Below are 18,525 nucleotides of genomic sequence, written 5' to 3'. Positions count from 1 at the left end.
TTTTTTTTCTTTTTTTTAGGCTGGGCAAGGTGGCTCATTCCTGTAATCCCAGCACTTTGGGAGGCCGAGGAGGGTGGATCACCTGAGGTCAGGAGTTTGACAGCAGCCTGGCCAACATGGCAAAACCCCGTCTCTACTAAAAATACAAAAATTAGCCGGGCGTGGTGGCGGGCATCTGTAATCCCAGCTACTCGGGAGGTTGAGGCAGGAGAACTGCTTGAACCTGGGAGGCGGAGGTTGCAATGAGCTGAGATTGTGCCACTGCACTGCAGCCTAGATAACAAAGGGATAACTCTAGATAACTCTGCCTCAAAAAAAAAAAAAGTACATTTTTTAACTTTAAAATTATAAGATACATAAAATCTACTGTCAGTGTACAGCACAATGAATTTCACAAATTGCACACCCAATGTAACCAAGATTAACAGACCCTCACCCAGAAGCTCTCCCAACATAGCCATCACTAGCTTGGCTTAACAGATTTATTTTGCCATGTTTTGTCTATTATATGACAGAGTCATATGTATTATTTTACATCTGGTTTCTTTCAAGCACCATTATGTTAATGATACTCATCTATACTGTTGAGTAGTGCATTGTGTGGGTGGATATTTACATTTATCCATTCTACTATGAATGAGAATTTGGGTTGCTTCCAGAATTTGTCAACTATGAATAGTGCCGCTATGAATACACACATTGTAGTACATGTGTTTTGGTGGGGATATGTGTTTCTGTTGAATGTGTATCTGGGAGAATTTCATTGTCGTAAGCCTTATGTTAACAGTGTTCCAATATATACTCCCAGGATATGAAAGTGCAATTGCTGGCTGGGCATGGTGGCTTGTGCCTGTAATCCCAGCACTTTGGGAGGCCGAGGTGGGCAGATCACCTGAGCTCAGGAATTCGAGACCAGCCTGACCGACATGGTGAAATCCCATCTCTACTAAAAAATACAAAAATTAGCTGGGCGCAGTGGTAGGTGCCTGCAATCCCAGCTACTTGGGAGGCTGAGGCAGGAGAATTGTTTGAACCCAGGAGGTGGAGGTTGCAGTGAGCCAAGATCACGCCAAAGCACCCCAGTCTAGGCGACAGAGCAAGACTCTGTCTCAAAAAAAAAGCAATGCAACTGCTTCACATCTTTGTTAATTACCTATATAGTAAGTGCAATAAGCACACAATAAATATCTGTTGAAAGGACTAATTTGAACACAGATGGCATTTAAAACTATGGGCTTGGATAAGACATCTTGGAAGAAATGTGATTAGGTAAGAGGGCTGATGAACAAAGCCTTGGGTGACTCCCACATTTGCAGAACTGGCAGGAGCATAAAGGAGGAGGAAAATGGGAGAGCTTGGAGTTCTGCAAAACATGAGAAAAATGTGTTTCGAAGGGGCAGTCAACTGCTTTGAATGCTTCCAAGAGACCATAAGATGAGGCAGTGGTTTGGGAAAAGAGGAGTCAGGAGTTCTGATCTTGGTCATTTCAAGCCTGAGTAGCTTATGCATTAATCACTCAAATGGACACCTCAAACGTGCAGCTGGATATAGGAGTGTAAAATCTAAGACAAGTATTTGTGAGTGTAAATACATTTCTGAAGGAGAGTATAGATGGGTAAGAGATTGGGTCCCAGTTTTGGGGCATTTCCATGTAGAAGTTGAAAAGAAGTAGATACCTACAGAGCAAAACTATGAGAGTGATTGATGAAACAGAAGAGAAATCTGGAAAGTGTCTTGTCACTGAGGTAATGCCAACATCAACTGTGTTAAATGTTGCTGAGAATAGAAAAATGATCACTGAATTGACCAATTACCAATGAATAAATGACTACTCCAGTAAATAAATATACTTCCATAAGATCATTTTGAATGGTTGCACAAAACTCTGTTCCGTGGCTCTACCAAAACCTGCTCAATCAGTTCCATTGTTGAATTTGTAGATTCTTCTCAAACCTTTAGAATCATAAATGATGTCACCTTGAGAATGTTCTAAGAGTATTGTGTCAAATACTCTAAGGGCATTTGGGTCAAAAAATATGCACATTAGAAAGGTTTTAGGCCGGGCGCGGTGGCTCATGCCTGTAATCCCAGCACTTTGGGAGGCTGAGGTGGGCAGATCACGTGAGGTCAAGAGTGGGAGACCAGCCTGGCCAACATGGTGAAATCCCATCCCTACTAAAAATACAAAACTTAGCCGGACGTGGTGGTGAGTCACTGTAATCCCAGCTACCTGGAAGGCTGAGGCAGGGAGAATTGCCTGAACCCAGGAGGCGGAGGTTGCAGTGAGCCAAGACTGCACCACTGCACTCCAGCCTGGGTGACAGAGTGAGACAGCCTCAAAAAAAAAAGAAAAAAAAAGGTTTTGGACCTGATGTGGTGGCTCATGCCTGTAATCCTATAATCCCAGCACTCTGGGAGGCCGAGGTGTTAGGATCATTTGAATCCAGGAGTTGGAGACCAGCCTGGGCAACATACTGAGAACCCTATCTCTACAAAAACTAAAAAAATTAGCCAGGCATGGTAGCACATGCCTGTAGTCCCAGTTACTTGGGAGGTTGAGGCAGGAGGACTGCTTGAGCCCAGGAGGTTGAAGCTGCACTCCAGCCTGGGCAACAAAGACCCTGTCTCAAAAATATATACATACATACATAAATGAATAAATGGTGTTGATACAATTGCAAAACTGCTCTCTAGAAAGATTTTACTAAAGTCTACTCCCACCCCAAGGAAATACAGTAAGAATCTTTGCTATTTTGGTAGTTTAAATGTGGTATATTCGCATTTTTATTATTAATGAAGTTAGTTTTATATGTTCACAGGCCACTGGTAATTGTTTATGAATAGCCTGCCCATATGTCTTGCCCCAAATGAGTTTTAACTGGGTAAATATGATAGTGGAATCACCAGAAAATGCAAAGGAGGAACACTGAGATTGAAATGTTGGCCGGGCGCCGTAGCTCACGCCTGTAATCCCAGCATTTTGAGAGGTCGAGGAGGGCAGATCACCTGAGGTCAGGAGTTCAAGACCAGCCTGGCCAACATGGTGAAACCCCATCTCTACTAAAAATACAAAAATTAGCCGGGCGTGGTGGCAGGCGCCTGTAATCCCAGCTACTTGGGAGGCTGAGACAGGAGAATTGCTTGAACCCGGGAGGCTACGGTTGCAGTGAGCCGAGATCCCACCACTGCATGCCAGCCTGGGAGACAGAGTGAGACTATTTCAATAACAACGAAAAAGATTGAAATGTTGGTTTAGCAAAGTGAAAAAAGGCAGATAAACAGGTTTGGATTCGCCTGTTGAATACACTGGCTCTGTGACCTTGGTCCAACTTCTCAGGTCCCATCTTCTTGTTTGTGGAATGGGGATGAGGTTTTTATCTTCAAGTGGTGTGAACAATGAATGGGATAATGTACGTAATGCTGGAAATTATGACAGTTACAACAGTTATTCTGCAGACGTAACTGCACCATGGCATAGGAATCTATATAACAGATAAAGTAGCCGGGCATGGTGGCTCACGCCTGTAATCCCAGCACTTTGGGAGGCCGAGGCGGGCGGATCACGAGGTCAGGAGATCGAGACCATCCTGGCTAACACGGTGAAATCCTGTCTCTACTAAAAATACAAAACATTAGCTGGGCGTGGTGGCAGGCGCCTGTAGTCCCAGCTGCTCGGGAGGCTGAGGCAGGAGAGTGGCATGAACCTGGGAGGCGGAGCTTGCAGTGAGCCGAAACTGCGCCACTGCACTCCAGCCTGGGTGACAGAGCGAGACTCTGTCTCAAAAAAAGAAAAACAAAACAAAACAAAACAAAGTACGGTGGTGGGTTGGTTTGAAGAATCTAAGAGGGCTATTTCTGGCATTTCCACTATTCCACCATGATTTCCTTGAGAGACTTGCTCTGTCGCCCAGGCCGGAGTGCAGTGGCGCGATCTTGGCTCACTGCAAGAGCTTTGCCTCCCGGGTTTCACGCCATTATACTGCCTCAGCCTTCCGAGTAGCTGGGACTACAGGCACCCGCCACCATGCCCGGCTAATTTTTTGTATTTTTAGTAGAGACGGGGTTTCATCGTGTTAGCCAGGATGGTCTCGATCTCCTGACCTCGTGATCCGCCCGCCTAGGCTTCCCAAAGTGCTGGGATTACAGGCCTGAGCCACCGCGCCCGGCCTATTCCACCATGATCTCTACCCCTCCTCCCGAATGTTAGTGGTGTAACTATGACAACAAGCACGCGCTGCTCAAGGCTCAATTTTCCAGCCGTTACCGACCTCCACCGCGTCACTGTCCGCTCCCCAGAGACTCTGAGGCGGATCCCCCAACCCAGTGTCAGACTGATCCCCTTTGGCCCGAGGACGAGGAGCCACAGGACAGTATGGCCAAAGCGGCGGCCTCCTCGTCGCTGGAGGACTTGGACCTGAGCGGAGATGAGGTCCAGCGGCTCACCTCCGCCTTCCAGGACCCGGAGTTCCGGCGAATGTTCTCCCAGTACGCCGAGGAGCTCACCGACCCGGAGAACCGGCGGCGCTACGAGGCGGAGATCACCGCGCTAGAGCGTGAGCGCGGGGTGGAAGTGCGGTTCGTGCACCCGGAGCCCGGCCATGTGCTGCGCACCAGCCTGGACGGGGCGCGGCGCTGCTTTGTGAACGTCTGCAGCAACGCGTTGGTGGGCGCGCCCAGCAGCCGGCCCGGCTCCGGTGGCGACCGGGGCGCAGCTCCTGGCAGCCACTGGTCCCTGCCCTACAGCCTGGCGCCCGGCCGCGAGTACGCGGGGCGCAGCAGCAGCCGCTACATGGTCTACGACGTGGTCTTCCATCCAGACGCGCTTGCGCTGGCCCGGCGGCACGAGGGCTTCCGCCAGATGCTGGACGCTACGGCCCTGGAGGCCGTCGAGAAGCAGTTCGGCGTGAAGCTGGACCGCAGGAATGCCAAGACCCTGAAGGCCAAGTATAAGGGGACCCCAGAGGCTGCGGTGCTGCGCACGCCCCTGCCCGGGGTCATCCCCGCAAGGCCTGACGGGGAGCCGAAGGGTCCTCTCCCGGACTTCCCCTACCCTTACCAGTACCCGGCAGCCCCCGGGCCCCGGGCGCCCTCCCCTCCGGAAGCGGCCTTGCAGCCCGCCCCCACCGAGCCTCGCTACAGCGTGGTGCAGCGCCACCACGTGGACCTCCAGGATTACCGCTGCTCCAGGGACTCAGCCCCGAGCCCCGTGCCCCATGAGCTGGTGATCACCATCGAACTGCCGCTGTTGCGCTCGGCCGAGCAGGCGGCGCTGGAGGTCACGAGAAAGCTGCTGTGCCTCGACTCGAGGAAACCTGACTACCGGCTGCGGCTCTCGCTCCCGTACCCAGTGGACGATGGCCGCGGCAAGGCACAATTCAACAGGGCCCGGCGGCAGCTGGTGGTTACGCTGCCAGTGGTGCTGCCGGCCGCGCGCCGGGAGCCCGCTGTCGCCGTCGCCGCCGCCGCGCCGGAAGAGTCCGCGGACCGGTCCGGAACTGACGGCCAGGCCTGCGCTTCCGCTCGCGAGGGGGAGGCGGGACCCGCGGGGAGTCGCGCCGAGGACGGAGGCCACGATACCTGCGTGGCTGGGGCTGCGGGCTCCGGGGTCACCACCCTGGGCGACCCGGAGGTGGCGCCTCCGCCGGCCGGCGCTGGAGAGGAGCGTGTCCCCAAGCCGGGGGAGCAGGACTTGAGCAGGCACGCGGGGTCACCGCCGGGCAGCGTTGAGGAGCCATCTCCTGGAGGAGAAAACTCACCTGGTGGCGGAGGCTCCCCTTGTTTGTCCTCCCGGAGCCTGGCGTGGGATTCTTCTGCGGGAAGAGAGAGTGCGCGCGGAGATAGCAGTGTGGAAACGCGCGAGGAGTCGGAGGGCACGGGCGGCGAGCGCTCAGCCCGCGCCATGGGTGGTCCCGGGACCAAGAGCGGGGAGCCTTTGTGTCCTCCGTTACTGTGTAATCAGGACAAAGAAACCTTGACTCTGCTCATTCAGGTGCCTCGGATCCAGCCGCAAAGTCTTCAAGGAGATTTGAATCCCCTCTGGTACAAATTACGCTTCTCCGCACAAGACTTAGTTTATTCCTTCTTTTTGCAGTTTGCTCCAGAGAATAAATTGAGTACCACAGAACCTGTGATTAGCATTTCTTCAAACAATGCAGTGATAGAACTGGCAAAATCTCCAGAGAGCCGTGGACATTGGAGAGAGTGGTATTATGGTGTAAACAACGATTCTTTGGAGGTAACAGTTCTTTCCAGAGTCCTCATGTTTGAAATATCCCATCTCACTTTTAAAATTTGCTATTACGGGACGGGCGCGGTGGCTCACGCCTGTAATCCCAGCATTTTGGGAGGCCGAGGCGGGCGGATCACGAGGTCAGGAGTTCTAGACCAGCCTGGCCAATACCGTGAAATCCCGTCTCTACTAAAAATACAAAAGTTAGCCGGGCATGGTAGCGGGCGCCTGTAGTCCTAGCTGCTCGGGAGGCTGAGGCAGGAGAATCGCTTGAACCCGGGAGGCGAAGCTTGCAGTGAGCCAAGATCGCGCCACTGCACTCTAGCCTGGGCGACAGAGGGAGACTCCGTCTCAAAAAAAAAAAAAAAAAAAAAAAAAACTTAAAATTTGAAGTTCTGAAGACTCTTTAAACTCATAAATGGACAATTGGTGGTTTTTGTTAATGTTACATGTAATTTTTTTTAGCTCTTTTAACATAAACAAGAGTTGAGTGTTGAGAAACAACACTAGCTGCACGGATTATATATTAAAAATTAAGTATTAGTTGGCTGGGTGCGGTGGCTCACGCTTGTAGTCCCAGCACTTTGGGGGGCCAAGGCGGGTGGATCATCTGAGGTCAGGACTTTGAGACCAGCCTGACCAATATGGCGAAACCCCGTCACTATTAAAAATACAAAAATTAGCTGGGCGTGGTGGCGGGCACCCGTAATCCCAGCTACTTGGGAGGCTGAGACAGGAGAATCACTTGAACGCAGGAGGTGGAGGTTGCAGTGAGCCGATATCATGCTACAGCACTCCAGCCTGGGCAACAAGAGCAAAACTCTGTATCAAAAAAAAAAGAAAAATTAAGTATTAGACTTTGGGCTTTAGCTTACCAGAAAATTTTACTTTTCCCTCTTGTTTTTCTAGAAATTTGCTAGGAAGTTACATGTGTAATTTTTGAGTTGGGTATCTCTATGAGAAGTGGCTAATTGGAAACCTTCCAAAAGTGGTAAAATAAATAAGCTGGGCTAGCTAAGGTAGTTTGTTAGAATATAAAATATGAAACTGAGTATCCGTTTTTGTCATCAGAAGTGGGACATTTAGGAAAGGGCAGTTGTTTTCCTGTAACTGTTTTAGTAAATATGAAAATAACCCACAATGTGGGAAGAAAACTTTGTAGACAAGCAATTAAGAAAATATTCAATAATACATTTTAATCCGATTTTCAAGTATGCCAACATTTTAGAAAATAAACGACGAAAATGGGATTAGGGCAACTGTATTTTATATCTTTGAAGCCTGAAATAGATTTGTAATTACTTCACTAATCATCACATTTTTCTAAGGCTGATGGAACAACAGCATGTAACTCTTTTTCTTTACTTTGTACTGGACCAGGCTCTCAGTGTTAAATTTTTGGAAAAAAATCATGAGTAGTGGAACATATATAATGATAATATTATATGCATTACATGAAAATAATCATAAAGAGACTGTTTTGTGGCTTTCAAGGTCAGAACTTTACAAATAAATACTAAATATATGTATTGAAGTTTTCAGTGTTCACTGACAATTTTCCTAGATCTTCAGAGCCTCTGAGGTCAGTGACTTTTTCAGTTCATTAGTCATTTCATCAGTCATTAGACTGAGAAGGCAAGTTTATGCAAATCTTCTGGTTGTTTTTTGAGATGGAGTCCTGCACCGTTGCCCAGACTGGAGTGCAGTGGGGCGGCTCACTCACTGCAAGCTCCACCTCCCGGGTTCATGCCATTCTCCTGCCTCAGCCTCCCGAGTAGCTGGGCCTACAGGCACCTGCCACCACGCCCGGCTAATTTTCTGTATTTTTAATAGAGATGGGGTTTCACCGTGTTAGCCAGGATGGTCTTGATCTCCTGACTTCGTGATCCACCCGCCTCGGCCTCCCAAAGTGCTGGGATTACAGGCATGAGCCACCGTGCCCGGCTGCAAATCTTCTGTATTTTAATCATAACCATTTCCACTATATATTCCTTCGGATAACTAAAAATTAAAATATTTGGTGTATTATTTGCAAGGAGTCAAAGATGATGTCTTTTCCCAGAGGCATGAACCTTAGAAATGCTTTCGATGGGGATGTTTCTGTAACACTGTGTTATTCTGGATTTTCAAATAATAGCAAAGCCAATTACTCTAAATGTAAAATTTTTCTATTCCCAAGGTTCACTTTTGTTTGGTAGGTTTTCACGATTTTAAATACTGTTTAATGGAAGAAAAATACATAGCCAGGCGTGGTGGCTCACACCTGTAGCCCCGGAACTTTGGGAGACTGAGGCAGGCAGATCACGAGGTCAGGAGATTGAGACCATCCTGGCCAACAAGGTGAAACCCTGTCTCTACTAAAAATACAAAAATTAGCTGGGCGTGGTGGTGCGCGCCTGCAGTCCCAGCTACTTGGGAGGCTGAGGCAGGAGAATTGCTTGAACCCGGGAGGTGGAGGTTGCAGTGAGCTGAGATCACGCAGTTGTACTCCAGCCTGGAGACAGAGCGAGACTCTTTCTCAAAAAAAAAAAAAAAGTGTGTGTGTATGTGTGTGTGACTCTCACACAAAAAAAGTGTGTGTGTGTGTGTGTGTGTGTGTGTAGAGAGAGTTTATTTGGGCCAAAATAGAGGACTGCAACCTGGGAAACACATATTCAAGTTGCCCTGAATATATGTTCCCAATATAAGATAACTTGAAACTTGTTTCTTTCTGATATTTTGATATTTTCCACCTATTTGGACCAAATAATGAGCTGTGTTTATTTTGTAATTACAAAATTTGCTTATATAAAACTACAGAGGAAAACATTTTTATTTGGGGCAACAATGAACTGCTTTTATAAATTAATTTAAAATATGGTTAATATGGTTATTCTCCCCACACCCTAACTACATACCTGTATTCACTTGACATGAACAAACTGCTTTGTGTTTGGGATTCAGGTAAAAGAGTGATTTTTGCATTTTCTAGTAATAGTTTGGAAATCTTTTCATGTCAGCATCTCGAAATCTACCTCATTATTTATTTATTTATTTATTTATTTATTTATTTGGGAGACAGAGTCTCGCTCTGTCTCACCCAGGCTGGAGTGCAGTGGTGCGATCATGGCTCACTGCAGCCTCAACCTCCCAGACTCAAGCGATCCTCCCACCTTAGCCTCTGGAGTAGCTAGGACCACAGGTGCATGCTACCACTCCCGGCTAATTTTTGTATTTTTTGTAGAGATGGGTTTTGCCATGTTGCCTAGGCTGGTCTCGAACTTCTGGGCTCAAACAATCCACCTGTCTTGTACTCCTAAAGTCTTGGAATTATAAGCATGAGCCACTGTGCCCAGCCTAATTTTTTTCATAATTTACTTTTTCTCTGGAGCATAGATTCAAAATGCCCTGAATATATGCTCTCTACTGCATTCTTTTAATAACTATACAGTTTGCTAATGTCACGCTGGAGTATCCCAGTGCTTAAAAATATAATACACTTGGCTGGGTGCAGTGGCTCACGCCCGTAATCCCAGCACTTTGGTAGACCAAGGTGGGAGGACAGCTTGAATCCAGGAGTTGGAGACCAGCCTGGACAACAAAGTGAGACCTGTATCTACAAAAAATGTCAAAATTTTTTTTTTTTGAGACAGAGTCTCACTCTGTCGCCCGGGCTGGACTCACTGCAATCTCCGCCTCATGGGTTCACGTGATTGCACTTTTAGTAGAGACAGGGTTTCACTATGTTGGCCAGGCTGGTCTTGAATTCCTGACCTGAAGTGATCCACCCACCTTGGCCTCCCAAAGTGCTGGAATTACAGGCGTTAGCTGCCACACCAGGCCCCAAAAATGTAAAAATTAGCTGGGCATTATGGCATGCACCTGTAGTCCCAGGTACCCAGGCACTTGGGGGCACAGGTGGAGGATTGCTTGAGCCAGGGAGGTCAAGGCTGCAGGGGGCTATGAGTGTGCGACTGCATTCCAGCCTGGGCAACAAAGTGAGACCCTGTCTCAAGGCAAAAAAAGAAAAAAAGTAGGGGGGGCTGGGTGTGGTGGTGGCTCACGCCTGTAATCCCAGCACTTTGGGAGGCCAAAGCAGGTGGATCACTTGAGTGCAGAAGTTTGAGGCCAGCCTGTGCAACAGGGCAAAACCCTGTCTCTACAAAAAAATGCAAAACTTAGCCGAGAGTGGTGGCATGTTCTGTGGTCCCAGCTATTGTAGAGGCTGAGGCGGGAGGATCACTTGAGCCTGGGAGGTCAAGGCTGCAGTGAGCCGTGATTATGCCACTGCACTCCAGCCTGGGAGACAGAGCAAGACTCTGTCTCAAAAACAAAAACAAACAAAAAAAACACACCACTTATTTGAAATAAAATACTGTAATTGGCTCTTACCTGCCCAAGAACTAAAAGGCAACTGGTCACACAAAATTTGAATAGATCTTTTCATGTATATTTCTTAGCCACCTCATTAGGAAATGTTTTAAAGCTGAATTATATTTTGTATCTGGGATCCCATTTATAGCCCTAGAGATGATGTTATTCTTCTGAAATACTAAAAGAGGCCAGCTGTGGTTGCTCACACCTGTAATCCCAGCCCTTTGGGAGGCCAGGGCAGGTGGATAGCTTGAGGTCAGGAGTTCAAGGCCAGTCTAGCCAACATGGTAAAACCCCATCTCTACCAAAAATACAAAAATTAGCCCGGCATGGTGGCGGTCGCCTGTAATCCCAGCTACTCGGTAGTCTGGGGCAGGAGAATTGCTTGAACCTGGGAGGCGGAGGTTGCAGTGAGCCGAGATTGCACCACTGCACTCCAGCCTGGGCAACAGAGTGAGACTATGTCTCAAAAAAACAAAACAAAAGAAACAAAAAAAGAAAGAAAAATACTAAAAGGTCAGATTTAATAGACAGAAAAAGTACCAAGACCTCTTTCTTTTAGGTTCTTTTTCTATACATTTATGTTTGTTCTCAGTACAACTCTTATTGCTCTGTACAATACCAAACTTAAATTTTTCTAAGACAGCTCATAGGAATAACATTAAAATAAACATTTTTTTTTAATTATTTATTTATTTTTTTATTTTTTATTGATCATTCTTGGGTGTTTCTCAGAGAGGGGGATTTGGCAGGGTTACAGGACAATAGTGGAGGGAAGGTCGGCAGATAAACAAGTGAACAAAGTTCTCTGGTTTTACTAGGCAGAGGACCCTGCGGCCTTCCGCAGTGTTTGTGTCCCTGGGTACTTGAGATTAGGGAGTGGTGATGACTCTTAACGAGCATGCTGCCTTCAAGCATCTGTTTAACAAAGCACATCTTGCACCGCCCTTAATCCATTCAACCCTGAGTGGATACAGCACATGTTTCAGAGAGCACAGGGTTGGGGGTAGGGTCACAGATCAACAGGATCCCAAGACAGAAGAATTTTTTCTTAGTACAGAGAAAAGTCTCCCATGTCTACCTCCCTCCACACAGCGCGGCAACCATCCGACCTCTCAATCCTTTCCCCACCTTTCCCCCCCTTCCCCTCCACAAAACCGCCATTGTCATCATGGCCCGCTCTCAGTGAGCTGCTGGGCACACCTCCCAGACGGGGCGGTGGCCGGGCAGAGGCGCCCCCCACCTCCCGGACGGGGCGGCTGGCCGGGCAGGGGGCTGACCCCCCCCACCTCTCTCCTGGACGGGGCGGCTGGCCGGACAGAGGGGCTCCTCACTTCCCAGTAGGGGCGGCCGGGCAGAGGCGCCCCTCACCTCCCGGATGGGGCGGCTGGCCAGGCGAGGGGCTGACACCCCCACCTCCCTCCCCGACGGGGCGGCTGGCCGGGCGGGGGGCTGACCCCCCCCACCTCCCTCCCGGACGGGGCGGCTGGCCGGCGGGGGGCTGACACCCCCACCTCCCTCCCCGACGGGGCGGCTGGCCGGGCGGGGGGCTGACCCCCCCCACCTCCCTCCCGGACGGGGCGGCTGGCCGAGCGGGGGGCTGACCCCCCCCACCTCCCTCCCAGACGGGGCGGCTGGCTGGGCTGTGGGCTGACCCCCCCACCTCCCTCCCGGACGGGGCGGCTGGCCGGGCTGAGGGGCTCCTCACTTCCCAGTACGGGCGGCCAGGCAGAGGTGCCCCTCACCTCCCGGACGGGGCGGCTGGCCGGGCGGGGGGCTGACCCCCCCACCTCCCTCCCGGACGGAGCGGCTGGCCGGGCAGAGGGGCTCCTCACTTCCCAGTAGGGGCGGCCGGGCAGAGGCGCCCCTCACCTCCCGGACGGGGCGGCTGGCCAGGCGGGGGGCTAACCCCCCCACCTTCCTCCCGGACGGGGTGGCTGGCCGGGCGGGGGGCTGACCTCCCCACCTCCCTCCCTCCCGGACGGGGCGGCTGGGCGGGCAGAGGGGCTCCTCACTTCCCAGTAGGGGCGGCCGGGCAGAGGCGCCCCTCACCTCCCGGACAGGGCGGCTGGCCGGGCGCGGGGCTGACCCTCCCACCTCCCTCCCGGACGAGGTGGCTGCCGGGCGGAGACGCTCCTCACTTCCCAGATGGGGTGGCTGCTGGGCAGAGGGGCTCCTCACTTCTCGGACGGGGCGGCTGCCGGGCGGAGGGGCTCCTCACTTCTCAGGCGGGGCGGTTGCCAGGCAGAGGGTCTCCTCACTTCTCAGATGGGGCGGCCGGGCAGAGACGCTCCTCACATCCCGGACGGGGCGGCAGGGCAGAGGTGCTCCCCACATCTCAGACGATGGGCGGCTGGGCAGAGATGCTCCTCACTTCCCAGATGTGATGGCGGCCGGGAAGAGGCGCTCCTCGCTTCCTAGATGGGATGGCGGCTGGGCAGAGACGCTCCTCACTTTCCAGACTGGGCAGCCAGGCAGAGGGGCTCCTCACATCCCAGACGATGGGCGGCCAGGCGGAGACGCTCCTCTCTTCCCAGACGGGGCGGCGACCGGGCAGAGGCTGCAATCTCGGCACTTTGGGAGGCCAAGGCAGGCGGCTGGGAGGTGGAGGTTGTAGCAAGCCGAGATCACGCCACTGCACTCCAGCCTGGGCACCATTGAGCACTGAGTGAACGAGACTCCGTCTGCAATCCCGGCACCTCGGGAGGCCGAGGCTGGCCAATCACTCGCGGTTAGGAGCTGGAGACCAGCCCGGCCAACACAGCGAAACCCCGTCTCCACCAAAAAAATATGAAAACCAGTCAGGCGTGGCGGCGCGCGCCTGCAATCGCAGGCACTTGGCAGGCTGAGGCAGGAGAATCAGGCAGGGAGGTTGCAGTGAGCTGAGATGGCAGCAGCAGCTTTGGCTCGGCATCACAGGGAGACCGTGGAAAGAGCGGGAGAGGGAGACCGTGGGGAGAGGGAGAGGGAGAGGGAGAGGGAGAGGGAGAGCTAAAATAAACATTTTAAAAAGTGTAACCCTGAACAATGTGAGAATTTTTGTGAGCTGCTTTGAGATACAACTGTTGTCAAGTGTGACTTATTAGGCAGAATATTTTTTCCCTTTTTATTTTAGGAAAGGTTATTTGTCAATGAAGAAAATGTTAATGAGTTTCTTGAAGAGGTCCTGAGCTCTCCATTCAAACAGTCTATGTCCTTGACCCCACCATTAATTGAAGTTCTTCAAGTTACTGATAATAAGATTCAAATTAATGCAAAGGTAAGGAAGTTGATGGGCTCTATAGAGGAGTAATGAAGCACAGAGTTAAAACCTAACAAATTATTGATTTCTTAATGTCATAACTTTAAACAAAATTTACTTAATGGTTGGGCAGAGTGATGTTAAGAGAAGAAAAGTTTTTCTTTTTTTTTTTTTTTGAGATGGAGTCTCGCTCTGTCACCCAGGCTGAAGTGCAGTAGCGCGATCTCATCTCACTGCAACCTCTGCCTCCTGGGTTCAAGCGATTCTCCTGCCTCAGCCTCCCAAGTAGCTGGGACTACAGGAGCATGCTACCATGCCCGGCTAATTTTTTGTATTTTTAGTAGAGATTGGGTGTCACCGTGTTAGCCAGGATGGTCTCGATCTCCTGACCTCATGATCCACCCGCCTCGGCCTCCCAAAGTGCTAGGATTACAGGCGTGAGCCACCGCGCCCAGCCAAGAAAAGCCTTTTGTCTGTGTATTTATTATGTGCTAAACACTTTGCTATTCATTTTCACATTATTTAATCCCAAAATAACCCTACAATGAGGAACAAAGAGAAACTAACACTTAGGAAGTTTGAGTACTAGTCCAGGGACATACAATCTTTTTTGACTCTCAAACCATGAGAACTATGTTATACAATTTGTATGTTCTTTCTAATTCAATCTTAATTTTGGTCATTTTTATAGTCTTCAGTATTGAAGATGCAAATGATTTAGTAACTACCACAATCGACAGACATGTATTAGAAGGGCGGCTCTGAAAAATTAGAGGAATTCAAGAAAATTTAAGAAATTCAACAGTGTGCTTATAACTGTTAAATAGTTTTGTAGACCATGTTGAAAAGTATGGATTATTGTTGTGAAAGGATATAATCAGGATATTAGTGCCAGGTTTACATTGTTAAAAAATGACTGGCAGTAGGCTGGGCGCAGTGGCTCACACCTGTAATCCCAGCACTTTGGGAGACCGAGGCAGGCGGATCACCCGAGGTCAGGAGTTCGAGACTAGCCTGGCCAACAGTGAAACCCCGTCTGTACTAAAAATATAAAAATTAGCCGGGCATCATGGCAGGCACGTGTAATCTCAGCTACTTGGGAGGCTGAAGCAGGAGAATCGCTTGAATCTGGGAGGCAAAGATTGCAGTAAGCCAAGATTGCGCCACTGCACTCCAGCCTGGGCGACAGAGCCAGACTCAATCTCAAAAAAAAAAAAAAAAAAGACTGGCAGCAGACTAGTCGTGATGGCTCATACCTGTAATCCCAGCACTTTGTGGATCATTTGAGGTCAGGAGTTCGACACCAGACTGGGCAACATGGTGAAACCCTGTGTCTACCAAAAATACAAAAATTAGCCGGGCGTGGTGGTGCATGCCTATAATCCCCTCTACTTGGGAGGCTGAGGCAGAATTGTTTGAACCCGGAGGCAGAGGTTGTAGTCAGCTGAGATTGTGCCAGCCTGGGCAACAGAGCAAGACTCCGTCTCAAAACAAAAAAGGTCATCCTTCAAATGCTGCCTGTCTTTTTCTTTTTTTTTCCTTCTTTCTTTTTTTGACAGGGTCTTACCCTGTCACCCAGGCTGGAGTACGGTGGCACTATCTCGGCCCAGTGCAACCTCCACCTCCCGGGTTCAAGTGATTCTCCTGCCTCAGCCTCTCAAGTAGAGGGGATTATCAGGTGTGCACCACCACACCCGGCTAATTTTTGTGTTTTTAGTAGAGATGGGGTTTCGCCATGTTGGCCAAGCTGGTCTCGAACTCCTGACCTCAAGTGATCTGCCTGCCTTGGCATCCCAAAGTGCTGGGATTACAGGCATGAGCCACTGTGCCCAGCCTGGAGGATGAATTTTGACAGGGAAGCCTGGACGTATACCTGCAGGTCTGTAAGGGCTATTACCTCACAACTGTTAAAAATTTTATTTCCAGAGGGTAGTACAATTTAATTTTGTATTATTTAAAATAATTATTAATTTGTTGTTTCTCTTGACACAGTTGCAAGAATGTAGTAACTCTGATCAGCTACAAGGAAAGCAGGAAAGAGTAAATGAAGAAAGTCATCTAACTGAAAAGGAATATATAGAACATTGTAACACCTCTACAACTGATTCTGATTCATCTATAGCAGTTAAAGCACTACAAATAGATAGCTTTGGTTTAGTTACATGCTTTCAACAAGAGTCTCTTGATGTTTCTCAAATGATACTTGGAAAATCTCAGCAACCTGAGTCAAAAATGCAATCTGAATTTATAAAAGAAAAAAGTCCTACTTGTTCAAATGAGGAAAAAGATAACTTAAACGAGTCAGTAATAACTGAAGAGAAAGAAACAGATGGAGATCACCTATCTTCATTACTGAACAAAACTACAGTTCACAATATACCTGGATTTGACAGCATAAAAGAAACCAATATGCAGGATGGTAGTGTGCAGGTTATTAAAGATCATGTGACCAATTGTGCATTCAGTTTTCAGAATTCTTTGCTATATGATTTGGATTAATTCTATATAATTTTGGACTTTTAAATATTAAGGTTAAAAAATGCCTGTATCTAAAATTGATTCTGTTAACTGTTGTCTTAAAACTAAAGGTATTAAAGTATAAAATTAAAATTTGCAATTTTTTTTAAAAAATTGCAATTTTGATTCTCATGGGGGAAATTGGAGATAATTTTTTTTTTTTTTTGCCTCTGGAGTTTAAAGTTTCCTTATGGAGATAAGTTTTGTGATTCCTGTAATAGGTGTGTATGTTTTCTATTTGAAAGTTAAAACATTTAGTTTTAATACAACCTATGTATATATACTTCTGTGTTAAATTTTGCTTTGTCATTAATAAAATTTCAAAATATTCACTAAGTTGTGTTTGTCACACAAAGTAATTCTCAAGAATGCATTTAACTGGAATTATGAGTACATGTGTGGGGGGGTAGAATTTCAAAACTGTTTCTCAGTCTCACTAAGTAGGACATATTTAAGCTTGAAATAGAGCTTAGAGGGGAAAGAACTTTACTAACCAATATTAATCTAAACAATTACGATACAAATTCACCAGATAAAATGTAGTATTTTTCATCAACTCTATATTTTACTTTGTCACACAAACTATATATATTTTTGTTACATAAAGCATATATAATAGATATTTAGTAATGATTTTCAAAATTCAATTTTGAAGTATTTCTTAGAAGTTATTGAAATATTAAAACATCTTGTGGTTTTATAGAAATTTAAGAGTAAAACTGGAATTTTTAAAATCTGGCAATTTGCTCTGATAGGAAAATTGCCTTCATTACATTATTACACAGAAAAAAAAAAAGCCAGTGTTTCCTAATCACTTTCTTTTTTTTTAAGAGATGGGTCTTGCTATGTTGTCCAGACTGGATTCAAACTCTTAGGCTCAAGTGATCCTCTCATCTCAGCCTCCTGCATAATCAATTTCCTTTATAACACCTAAAATGTGAGGCAAAGAGAAGATCCTAACAGGTTTTTTTCTTACAAAAAATTTTAGGGCAGCCAAAGAAAATGAAAGGAAGGAAATGCAGAAAGGGAAATATTTGTTGATTTAATCACTAACCCCAAAGCCAGGAGCTGATCTATTTGTTTCAAAAACAGCTACTGCTTCAGACTCTGGCCTTCTTAGCTCAGTCCTGGAAATAACCTAATTTTTTAGTTCTTTGAACTAGTGATGTCAGGTCAGAGTACCAGAAATAGGTACAAAGCCTCCTGATTCACCCTTATTTATAACTCCCAGGCAAAATCTTGCACCAGACTGGGCCGTGGGTAAGTCTAAAGGTAGCTCGTAAAGCAAGAGAACTATTTGCCTCACCTTAGATAAGCATATGTGCTCTTAAACTACTATGAATCTTAAATTGATGCAATAATTTTGAGACTGCCATTTAATAGTTACAAGTTTAAGTAACTTTTTTTTTTTTTTTCTTGAGATGGAGCCTTGCTCTGTTGCTCAGGCTGGAGTGCAGTGGCACGCTCTAGGCTCACTGCAACCTCTGCCTCGAGACTCAAAGGATCCTCCCACCTCAGCCTCTCAAGTAGCTGGGACTACAGATGCACCACTACACCCGGCTAATTTTTTGTATTTTTAGTAGAGATGGGTTTTCGCCATGTTGCCCAGGCTGGTCTCAAACTCCTGAGTTCAAGCAATCTGCCTGCCTCAACCTCCCAGAGTGCTGGGATTACAGACATGAGCCACCACACCCGGCCCGTAATATCTTTACACATAAATTAATCTTTTATGAGAAATTCTTGGTTGAATGCAATTACAAATTAAGGGAAACTTCTATAAACGTCTACATTAAACATGGAGCAAAATTTAAGCCTGTTTCCTATAATTTTCTGTATCTGTCCTTTTAAAAAGTATGATTTAAGTTAAAGCTGGCACTAGAAAGTATTTCACTTTGGCATGACTGAACTTTGTATCATTTCTGGCTTTCAAAAACAATTTAGGCTGTATTTCCCTTACACAACAACTTTTTATCATTCATTTTCAATGCCTGGGTAATTTGAAAGCCAAACAGTTTCTTGCACAGGGAATGCATTGTCATAAGCTGGGTTTTATTTCAAACTCAATTATACAATGTAGTAATAGTAAATATTAAAATGTAATGCTAACTCAAAACTTGTAGAATGCCTTCACTGAATTTTGGTATAAAGAGTAAACAAAACTTATTCTGCAAAAGGATTAGGAACC

At 47.5% G+C, this 18,525-nt stretch overlaps 1 protein-coding gene across 3 annotated transcripts; it reads left to right on the top strand.

Moving 5' to 3' along the window:
• DNAAF2 (dynein axonemal assembly factor 2) lies at window positions 1–16,672 on the top strand. 3 transcript variants are annotated; one of them, XM_063697837.1, is made up of 4 exons: window positions 4,096–5,989; window positions 6,092–6,235; window positions 13,698–13,841; window positions 15,816–16,672. In XM_063697837.1, exons 1-4 carry the CDS (start codon window positions 4,373–4,375, stop codon window positions 16,320–16,322), a joined length of 2,412 nt encoding a protein of 803 aa, XP_063553907.1. In that variant the 5' UTR covers window positions 4,096–4,372; the 3' UTR covers window positions 16,323–16,672. The 3 variants fall into 3 exon arrangements, with proteins under 3 accessions (XP_030857856.1, XP_030857857.1, XP_063553907.1); XM_031001996.3 differs by having other exon boundaries at window positions 1–6,235; XM_031001997.3 differs by lacking the exon at window positions 13,698–13,841 and having other exon boundaries at window positions 4,093–6,235.
• Window positions 16,673–18,525: the final 1,853 nt, after the last annotated feature.

Source organism: Gorilla gorilla, chromosome 15, assembly GCF_029281585.2.
Source record: "Gorilla gorilla gorilla isolate KB3781 chromosome 15, NHGRI_mGorGor1-v2.1_pri, whole genome shotgun sequence".
NCBI lineage: Eukaryota > Metazoa > Chordata > Mammalia > Primates > Hominidae > Gorilla > Gorilla gorilla.
The sequence above is the reverse complement of the archived record's forward strand: the minus strand, read 5'-3'. Positions and strand labels throughout refer to the sequence as shown.